Source organism: Bidens hawaiensis, unplaced genomic scaffold (genome assembly GCF_021521415.1).
Source record: "Bidens hawaiensis isolate Kalapana, Puna unplaced genomic scaffold, B.hawaiensis_p1.1 tig00040076_1, whole genome shotgun sequence".
NCBI classification, from domain to species: Eukaryota; Viridiplantae; Streptophyta; class Magnoliopsida; order Asterales; family Asteraceae; genus Bidens; species Bidens hawaiensis.
In genome coordinates this window covers 106,498-118,020 of record NW_027505645.1, presented here as the reverse complement: position 1 = coordinate 118,020, position 11,523 = coordinate 106,498, and the positions used below count along the sequence as shown (strand labels likewise).

Genomic DNA, 11,523 nt, shown 5'->3' with positions numbered 1-11,523 from the left:
CGGGAAGTTGACCATGGTTATGAGCCGAAAAATATAAGGTTTGTTGTTAGTTAATATGTAAACAGATTGTTTAATAGAGGAAGAATGGTTGCGAGTTGCAGGTTGATATTGTAGTGCATTGGTATTTATAGCGTTAAGGATCTTAAAATGTGTAAATGTATATTACAGGTCTTAATTACTAGTGGAAAGAATGTTATAGACAATCATAACTAAACGGTCCACATTGCGCAATTTTCCGGATATCCTCTTTTGCTTGATGTAGAAATGTTAGATTTCTTGGTGTGTTGCATGTTATGTGCTAATTTTTTATGAAAAGTTTATTATAAGGGAAAATCATCAAAATAGACATGTTGACCGCCTTTTAAGTCATAATAGACATTGACTTTTAGCCCACTCAATATGCATATCCAAAATTAACCAATCAGTAAACGTAAAATAATTTAAGTCGGCTAATGAAGGGTATGTGCCATCTATTATTCAGTCATGCAAAAACTTAAGCGTTGCAGGTGACGTGGTGGCTTCTGATTTGATGATAGAATGGCACTAGCCGAAATATTGTCGATAGGTAGGAGTAATAGCGCCGGCTGAAACCTAGCCTTTACGTATGTAATTTTTTGACTGGTTGTTTTTGTGGAAGCTAAAAGCTTGTCGGTGTAGCTTATTTGGCGTTTTCTGATTGGTTGGTTTTAAATATGTTTATTTTCTAAGTAGGCTAAAATTCGATGTCTATTTTGGTGATTTTCTCTTATTATAGAGGTGGCATATCGAGTAGGTTCGGTAATGAGTCAAAAACGAATAATTTTTGGGGTAGGTTTGATATTATTACACATAATTTCAGCAGTTATCTAGTTTTTCTGAATTAAATGATTTAGAAGGTTTTATGCATAACTAGAAACCCGAAAACTAACTTGGCTCGTGCGCTTAACATAAGTAAACCTTAATAACATATTCTCTAATACGTTAGATCTAATTTGACCATAATCTGTTAGGTAAAACATAGCTAGAATCTACCCATTATCAAGTAAACATGTCAAAATCGCTTCTCTAGTTTATTATAAAATGAGAGCCGCCATACCATACGGTCCATACGTCTTCAGCAGACACTCTGAACGACTGTTATAGCCACTAGTGGTCCTTGAATGCCTACTGTCCATACAACTTGCTTAACTTTTTACATTGACTAGTTGATCCTTGCACGAGTGATCATGATTATATAACGACTAAATCTTCTATTTTTCAATAATATCAAATGAATTAGCATTATCACCACCACCACCAACTAGAGATTCCCTAGTCCTTTCCACTGAGTAATGTTTATTAATTTTGTGTGGACGGTTTATACAAATGATTAAGCTCTTTCGGTCGACAGAGATTAGTGAAATACAACTGTCTTGTAGTCTACACATCTATTAGTTTATGAACACTTTCTTTGATCCGCTATGAATTGTGTACTTGCAGACTAGTCTAAGAACTCGGTTAGTCAGTTTTATTCTAACTGATATAAGTTTTATTTACATCAAGTCATAGCAAATACATAAATACTGTTAAAATCAACTTAAGTTGATCCTATGTAGTTTTGAAGACAGAATGTGTTTGAAGTTTTTTATATATTAAAACACCATAACAAGACTGTCTTTGTTGAGTTTCTTAGATTGAAAATTCTGTAAACTAATATATGCAAGTATGATATTTTTACATGTTTCTTCTTTAGAATAAAGATTCGTTCGGCTAAATAATATTGGAAAATTGGATTTTAATAATCCCAACTTAATGCAGTTGGCCAATAATAATCCCAACTTTGAAAATAGCTGTCACTGGTCCCAACTTTCACACTATTTGTTTTCATTGGACATTTGTTAAAAAAAAATTAACGACGTTAAGTTTTTTCCAAATTTCAAATTGATGTTTTAGAGCTTTTGATCGAACTGAGAATACGAATCGACTGACGTAAAACTTAACTTGAAACGGCGTTTCAAACATCTTGATTATTGTTAATTAAAAGTTTAAACACCGGAAATGAAGCATCCTTTAGTCATTTGGACCACCGTTTGAAGGTAAGTTTTATATCAATCGACTCGTATCCTCATTCCGATCAAAAACCTTAAAATATCAGTTTGAAATTTGAAAAAAACTTAACGTCGTTAAGTTTTTTTAACGGAGGTCCAATGAAAACAGATAGTATGAAAGTTGGGACTTGTGACAACTATTTTCAAAGTTGAGATTATTATCGGCCAACTGCATTAAGTTGGGATTATTAAAATCCAATTTGCTAATAATATTTAATCATGTCCATATTTCTTCTGGATTATAGAATGAACTCATCTTTCAAGCTGAATGGAGTCTGTATATATGCTAAGAAGATTTTACCTTTGAGGACTCGGAAGGTACGTAATGGTGGTAAGAATCTAAGATCATGTTGAATTGTGATCTAGATGTGTTCTGCTTGAAAAATAGAGTTATAGATCAATTTACCGATACTTAAGTCGATACTAACAAGTAACAAACTTCAACTAGAAGGCATAATTTCATAATTGTATAGCATTTATATTTCCTTTTGTTCTTTAAAGTTTGAAGTAGTACCAAGTAGTATTCTTATCAAAAGCAAGACCTCTAAATGCACTTTTGAGAGGTGGTATCTTCTTAATGAAATCACAACCAATTAAAGAAAAGTAGGCTGCTAATGACTGGCTTGCACAGAGTCATACTTTGACCAGATTATTATTATTATTATTATTAGTCTTAATTAATTACATTATAATTTGCTTTTTGAGTTTTTTCCACTTCTATATCTGTCAAACATTTATTCCATCTATCAATATTTGGACTTCTACTTTAAACTTTTTATGTGTTCTTCCAATCAATTTGCCTTTCTGAAAGTTTCATGGTCAAAGATAAATAGCAATTGTATTTTAAGTTCCACCGATACTCGTTCGGCCCTACCACTCGTCTTTTCGTTAAAAGGAGCTTGCAATGATTGTATTAGAAGTCAAAACAAAAGAAAATGCAGGTTTTGTATTATGCAAATTTGCAAATGTCGGGATATCTTTCTGAATCGTGTGATCACTTTTAAATTGAAATATGTCGATGGTATACTTGAAAACAAATGTGCAAGTTATGTTATGAAAATCTATGTTCTGACTACAGACAAAGAGTCTCCTTCGTTAGTTGGGGAGCAATCACAATGTTTCAGTTGTCGGTTGGCCGATTGGTGGTTATAACTGTTGCCAGTTTTTAAGTTACATTAGTGGAAAATTATCAGAAACTCTTATCAGTTTTTACTGCCTATAGTTCTACTTCTCCAAGTTACTACTAATTAGTAACTTACCACCCACTACCAAGTTTGTGATTGAGTTTGAAAACAACTTATTGACTTACTGGCTTTTAAAAAAAACATTTTTAAAAAGCCAGGATTTGTGGTGTTAGAAAACAGCTTTTTAACTTTATCAAAAAGCTATAATAAACAGGACTTTTGTGATTGCCAAATATTTTTTTAACTTATTGGCTCTTGAAAAAGCTTATAAGTCAATAAGTTGTTTTCAGATCAATCCCAAACAGGCCCTTACTATAAATCCCGTTAATGGACGAAGTCGTTGATCTTAGTTACGATTGATGATTACTTTTATGCAACATTTCATTAGTAATGCAAATTCGAAGCAACTTCCGGTAGTACTTCGGTTAGGAAAAATAAAAAACGTCCAATGCTGACAAGGCAACACGACCCTCGCTAGGGCCTCTGCCATTTGGGGCCCCAACAAGGGCATTGCCCGTTGGACACCCACATGGATGCTGCCTCGGTCTTGCTAGGGCAGTGCTTACTTAGAACCCCCCATGGTCTAAGAGCTTCGCCCTTTGGAACCCTTGAGGTTCTTACATGTCCGTAATCATAAGTCTTGAACTAAAATCACCAACAATGGTCAAAGATACATAACATTTGTATTTTAAATTCCCCAAATACCCCTTCGCGGGGCCTACCACTCTTCTCTCCTGTTAAAGCAGTATGCAATGAGTTCATTAGAAGTCAAAACAGAAAAAAAAAATGATTTAACTTTAAACTTTTCTTCCTGACATTTGCATCTCCATTCATAGTGGAATTAATTCCAAAACAATTTGTTTTTTTCTTCTTCTCTAGGCATTTGTATTCTTGGTTGGTTCCATAACCCTTGGAGGCATGCCCCTAGCCGCACTCACTCCACTAAACTTATTTAATTAGAAAGGTGGTTAACTTGTTATTAGTTTAGTAAGGGACAATGAGAATATGATTCTCTAGTATGCTAGGCTGTAGTTCACAAAGAGTGTGCTTATACTGATATAATATCATTAGTATACTATTAAAATCATTGGATGATAGTGACTTAATATCGTGGGACGAACTTTAAGGATCTTTCGATATTTTTATATAGCTTTCTGTATATAATATATATGTTTAAGCTCCGTACGTTGTACTGTAGTGTAACTCCTAAATGTACCCTTACGGTATCTGCAATGGTCACCTTGAGGATGCAGATGACAAGGCCAATGAGAAACACCTCGTTGCAGCGGTGTAACGGTGTTTCAATTACATATATATAGCTGTTAGTTAATATATATTTCTTAATTTGAATTTGTCTTGTTAATCAAGTTTATAAGTTGCAGACTATAGTAGTTTATATTTACTATATTAATAAAAAAATAATTTGCAACCAGTTTTATTAGTGTTTTAGCATAAACTGTTAATGAACTTTGTAATTTGTATGTATTGATATATAACAAGCCCTGTAGTTTTTATTTCAGATTTTTGTTACAGTTTGGATATTGTATGTTTTAAACTTTCTCATTGTTTTTAAAATATGTAATATATATCGAAATTCCAAATAAATAATTTAGTTACGAAATATTAACGTAATAAGCCCAGCTAACAAATGTATGAACAAGTGCTATGTTTGTCCATCGCATCCGTAAAAATGAAGGTGCTCTTAATTTACCTAATGCAATACCATCTTATTTGTTTTGTATAATTTATAACACCGCATCATGCCACATTGTCACGTCAGCTTTTAAATATCACTACATTTTATGAACATCTGCAAGGCATCTGTTATTGTAACTATTGTTCGGTTATATAAAGAAATTTATCAGCAGTTATACCGCATACGCAACCTGATACATTTTTTTGTTTCATTTTTTTACAAAAAGAGCGTGTCTGGGAAATTATTTGATATTAGTTACTTTCATATTGCTGGAGAATAATATTTTCATGATTTCTGGAGTTTGATGCATGTTATGTACATCACCACATTCGTTGAGCCGACCCTGTCAATAAGTTTATAGTATGATGAATAATAGATGAACTATATTATTCTAAACAAATCAAAGTTTACACCAAATGTTACATTACATAAGCCATCAGCCATATATGCATACAAATTATAAGTCGTTGTTTACGCTAGTTATGAATGGCATGCCCAGCCCCAGGGCTGTTTCCCGGGGCTGTTGGCCTAAAGTCTTCAACACCATGTGGTGGTGGTGGTGGCGGCGGCGGCTGCATCTGAAACTTAACCATAGTCACGGTCCGTGAAAGTGTTGGCTTTGTCGGTACCACAGGTTTAGCTAGTGGAGCATTATTTGCATACGGTGCACTATTTCGGCTTTGTTTTAAGTGCCTGCCTTCAACATACTCACTCTCAAGGTTAATAATGGTTAGAGTTAGTATAAGAATAGTTAGGCTTAGTTTTGTTGGAGCCATTGCGGCAACAGGATGAAGCAAAACTTGTGTTGGATATATATAAAGATAGGTCTTTGATATTAAGCAAGATGCTTAGACTGCTTAGTGTTTGGAGATATTTATAGAGCCATGATAATAATTAACAAGTTAGATTCTTTTTAAATGTTGTTTATTGTATAATCAATATCCCACTTAGTCTAAACTTTTGTCACATTTTGTATTATTCATTTGTGTAGTTGTTAGTGACAACCAGGTGGAAGTGGCTTCGACCGTGATGGTTATTGTGTTGCGACGGCTAGTGGTGGCAATGATGGAGGTGGCAATTGTGGTCAATGAAGAAATCGTCCGCGCAACGCTGTCATGGCTGTTAGTTTTTGTTTTCTTTCAACTGCTCAAGTTTTTTTGCTCTTTATTGGGTTCAAAGTAGTTCAAATAAGTTATAAATTGGATAGTAATGTTTGTTACAAAGAAAGAGACAATGATTGTAATTCTATGGTGTCGGCGGTAGCGACGATAGAAGCGGTGGCAGTGGTGGTGTTGGTGGTGATACAAGTATGAATATGTAATGTTATATATAATAGAAGATTATTAATTTATTATTCAAGAAAACTAAAACACAAAGTTTAAAACACTAAAAGAATGGCACAAAAAGTATGAAGAAAAGTTGGCATTTAATAATCTATAGCTCACAATCAACATTGTGTTAGAATCTCAGCAACATTTTCGGTTATCAAAATAGTATGCTCAAACTGTGCCGATAAACTCCCATCCTCAGTGACAACCGTCCAGTTATCATCCCACATTCTCGGGTGTATACTACCCATTGTCAACATCGGTTCTGCCCAAACCAAACTCAAAACCGTTACAACACGAGTTTTGTCAAAATTAAGGTTGTCAAAAAACATGTTAAGTTGGCAACATTAGCATACCTATGGTGAATGTCTGGTTCAACATCATACGTCCACGTTCATTGTTCCCTAAAGAGACCCCACGTCATACAATTACTATTTTTCGAAAGTTTAAGGTTAGAACATTAAGGAAAACAAAGTTTCGAAAATTTACTGTAGTGTAGAACAACTGGATCACTGTGGAATAATCGCCCGACCCCGTGGCCTACAAATTGTTCCACAACACCATAACCATGTTCATCTGCATGAGCACTAGAAAACAAAACTTCAATATTGTCATCAGTAGGGTTGCAAACGATCCGAGCTGAGCCGAGCCCTAGCTCGACTAGGCTCGAGCTCGGCTCAGGCTCGGCTCGCTTACTATTTATAAATTATTTTTTTATATAATTATAATTATTTTATATATTTTTTTGTATTATAACTTTATGTATAAAAGAATATATATTATTTAGTTATTTTTATTTATTTTTTCATAACATTATATTTATTAATTAATAATTATTAAATATATATTTTAAAAAATATATATAAATGTCAGGCTCGTTTAGGCTCGCGAGCCGGTTCGAGCTCGATAAGTAAAGCTCGGGCCCGGGCTGGTTTATTAAACGAGCTTATTTTTAGGCTTGAGCTCGAGCTCAGGCTCGGTAAAGCTCGGCTCGAACGAGCTTTTTAACGAGCCGATCTCAAGTAGCTCGCGAGCAGCTTGGCTCATTTGCACCCCTAATCATCATGAACCCATTTTGACCCATTACACATCCTGTCCCGACCCGGCCGTTTTGCACTTTTGCCGGGCTTACAAGAAAGTTAGATATTCTTACTGTATAATTTTCCCAATCTTGTTCAGCTCGACTCCCGGTGCGCATATGGATATTGCTTTGTATAGGCTTTCTTTTGTTACCTAAATTATAAATGTAGCATATAAAATTATTATTACTAAAATGCAAAAAAGGAAAAAAGAATATTCATAGAAGCAATACCTCAACCAGTTTTTTGGCCTCGTCACTGACATCGCCACAAAAAAATGTTGCTGACGTGTCACCGTGGTAGCCCTGTGCCAGTAATCAGTAATCACCACATTCTCATAATCTTTTACAGATTGTTGTTAAAATGAACAATGAATGTGAAAATGAAAAGAACATACATTGAGATAAACGGTAACATCTATGTTGATAATATCACCATCCTGTAAAATAAAAAAAAAAATGTGCCGGTCATGAATGAGATGATAAAAAGAGTGATTTGAAAATTAAAAAAATTTAACTGTTAGAACAAATTACACTTTGGGCCTTTTAGATATATAGCATATTTCACTTTCTGTCCTTAAAACTAAAAAATCGACAGAAATCAGCATTTATGTTTACATTTTGTCACAATCTACGTCCTTCCCGTTAGCAGGCATTAATTTTTCCTGTTAAGTCCAATAACATGCCTTGCATGTGAGGCCGTTTTCGTCATTTTTCTCTTTTAATGAAAAAAATTGAAAACGTCAAGTAAAACTTAATTGTAGGTCATTCTTGTCTCTCTCTGCCCGAAAAAATTACGTCCGCTAGTGGAAAGGGCGTAAAATGTGACAAAATGTATATATGAAGGATGATGTATGCTATTTCCTTGGTATAAGGACGAAGAGTGAAACTGGCTATATATCTAAAAGACGAAAAGAGAAAATTTGTTCTAAATGTTATTAATAAATCAAACCTCAAGTTCACGCGAATCAGGGATTCCGTGACAAATGCATTCGTTTACCGAAGTGCAAACACTTTTGGGAAATCCACCATAACCGAGCGGCGAAGGATACGCTCCGTTATCAATAATCATTTGGTGAACTTCTTGATCAATGGCATCTGTGGTGACACCTGGCTGCCAATACATTAGCCAATTCAGAACAAAGATGAAATAATAATAATAATAATAATAATAACAATAATAATAATAATAATAATAAAAGTCAAATATTACCTTTACTAATGTACCCGCATACTGAAGAACCTGTGCAGCTAGCTTACCGGAAGCTCGCATACATTCTATACCCTTTTCATCATGCACTTCGGGTCCACTTGCAATGCCAGGTGGCTTCTTAGATGTCACATAAGGAGGCTTTAATATGTGATCAGGAACAGGACGGCGGGGTGATAATTTTCCTGGTTTTAAACGTTTGCGTGTGCTGTTTTGTATTTCATCTGTATTTCTGCTAGTTCAATAGAAAATTAGGTAAAAGTTGACGGTTGGAAGTCAAAAGTGGAGTTTGATAAATAATACAAGATGTATACCTTTTATTTAACAAAAAATTTGTTATTCCGGTGAACGGCCTTGATTGTCGCATGAAAACATGTATTTGGCCTGTAATAGCATGGAGAGATGTTTATAGACAAAACCAATGAAACTAACATACAGCATAATATTAGAATAAAACGTGATTGGTCAGCATGAACATAATAAATTTGCATTGGTTAAAAAAAAATTGGTTAAAAAATAAGTTCTTTATGTAGCTCACCAGCATACTATAGATCATGAAACACATTGTAAGAAACTTGTATTTTCGTCAAGCTATGAATCTGTTATTTTCGTCACATTAAGCATTTCTAAATGTCATGGAAAATAGGGTGAAGTAGATTGGATTGGATCGGTTGGTGGATATATGTCCTATATGATTAAGAAGAAAATGTTTACATTGCTAGATGTCCATTTAAACATTCTTGTTCTTCCTACGTGACGCATTAAAGTTTGAGTGAAAAAAGATGTTCTTGACCTTAGAATCCATGGAGCTGAATAGATGTATTAAATGGCGCTTTCATCCTTAAAACATGTATGGAAACATACATTTTGAATTTAGATGTTTATACATGTTAACCTGTTGTCAAGCTTAAAAAGGATTGGATTTGAGACTTGGCTTGAAACGGTACTGCACAGCCTATTCCGCCCAAACTCTGTAGAATGTAAAGTTTGAAGTTGTCACTTCCAGGAGACTGTAGGGGACTGCAGGCAGTAGCTGCCCTTGCTTCAGTTTCATTTGTGTTTTGTATACATCATTTGGACAAATTTTAGCAGCTGACTTATACTAAAACTACTCTAGCGAAATCAAAAGTCTCGAACTCGACTCGAAATTCATACAAGCCAATTTGGCTCAAGCTTATTTACGCGAGCTTTTTCGAGCTAATTTTAGTAGCAAGCCACGGGTGGATTTGGCTTAAGCTTTTCGAGCTAATTTTGAGTGAGTAGCAAGCCACGGGCAAATTTAGCTTAAGCTTATTCACCGTATCATGTGACCCAAGATTACGTTCTCCTGGTGTGCGCATTTTAAAACCAAATTCCTATCGATTTAAGATTTTGAGGGAGTTAACTTGTTGTAATATCGATTATATAGGTACACTGCATACATGTTGAAAGTACACACATTCGGTTGGTGAAGATGGCGTCTTTGTTGTATTGATTATCTAAAGTTGTAACTTGTAAGGCATTGTTGCATTGGTTGTGGATTGTTACTTATATTCTAGGAGAGAGCTGTTCATAATCCGATATCAATCAGAGCCAGCACTAGCTCGAACTATACGAGTCAGCTCTGCTTGGCTCGAAATCTCCCTACCAGGCTGAAACTGAACTCGGCCAGCTAGTTAGTTTTAAGAGAAACAATACAGAAAATCAATTGAAAGAGCAGAGATTTCCCAAAACCATTTGATCTAGTGATACTATAGAGGCTAAGTATGCAGCGAAATGGTTGAACAACACCTGTGTAATGGACAGAAGAGTGAGCAATTGAGCATCGAATGAGCAGGTATCGTATGGTGGCTAAGGAGGACAAACGTTAACAAAAGCAAGGTAACGTTAGCGGCAAAGGTTGATAGATATCCAAGAATCAAAAAGCAGTCTTTTCATCAAACACTTGGTGGGCATAAGTTCATAACAACATATACTTCAAGATAACCAATTTAACTACCAGATTCTATTATTACCCAATACGTTAATTAACAAAATATGCTCATTGTGATCGTGTAAAGCCACAGAAGTCCAAAATCAAACAACCAGTCATTTCATCGAACACTTGGTGTGCTTAACATGTATTTAATTTAAAGATAACCAAACCAATTCAATTCAATTACCTGGATTATAGCGAAAGAGGTTATGTAGGGGTTGCGTTGATCGACAGTTTCCGACGAACGATGAGATCAGACGTGGCTGAAGTGCCGCCGCGCCGCCGCCTACCATTGTCTTATTATATTATTATTATTATTATTATTATTATTATTCACCCCACCGCCGACTCTTATCCGTATTTCGTCCGTATATTCGCGGGAATCACATAGTAATAACATGCAAATTATTCTTTATTCTTTAATAAATTGATATTGGTCTTCGTTTTATCGATATTCGTCACTCTCAACTTTCATCTTATTTATTTTTGTCATTTCAAAATAAACGGACGACTATCGTTGTTAGTGGAATACCGTTGGAATTCATACCAGGTTGTCGAACGCACTTCACAACCGTCGAAACGCCATTGCGTCTTATCGGTTGGTATCTCTTTGTGTCAATCGGACCTTGGAGTTGTTGCACTCGCCTTCGGTAGATGTATGAACCACCCTGAATCAGAGGCTGCTGTTAGCAGAACCCTGACCTCCCTCTTCTTTGTATGAACCACCTTGAATCGGAATTCATCAGAAAATCGGGATTCCGCTAACGGCGTTTGTCGTTCATTAGCGAGAGAGTGACAAAAACAAATAGGGTGAAAGCTGTGAGTGACGGGTAACAAATTAAAATGTTTGAAGTATTAAAATCCAATATCCATTTTGCTGAATTAACTAATACTTTTAACGGATGTATAGTTTTGTCTTAACTTCAACTTTGTTTAGAGGATTTAGTATTTCCTTGGGTTGTAAATGAATTCATGAACATTGTAGCAAACGAAATTGGGTGTATATG

General features: G+C 35.1%; 1 protein-coding gene across 1 annotated transcript; it reads right to left on the bottom strand.

Moving 5' to 3' along the window:
* Positions 1 to 6,306: 6,306 nt before the first annotated feature.
* On the bottom strand, positions 6,307 to 10,872 carry LOC143614480 (methionine aminopeptidase 1D, chloroplastic/mitochondrial-like). The gene is made up of 10 exons (XM_077087908.1): positions 10,704 to 10,872; positions 8,877 to 8,946; positions 8,566 to 8,794; positions 8,305 to 8,466; positions 7,751 to 7,792; positions 7,587 to 7,658; positions 7,428 to 7,507; positions 6,764 to 6,861; positions 6,631 to 6,678; positions 6,307 to 6,539 (listed from the first exon to the last, which is right to left on the bottom strand). The coding sequence occupies exons 1-10, from the start codon at positions 10,807 to 10,809 to the stop codon at positions 6,394 to 6,396; spliced, it is 1,053 nt and encodes a 350-aa protein (XP_076944023.1). The 5' UTR covers positions 10,810 to 10,872; the 3' UTR covers positions 6,307 to 6,393.
* Between the last annotated feature and the right edge of the window lie 651 nt (positions 10,873 to 11,523).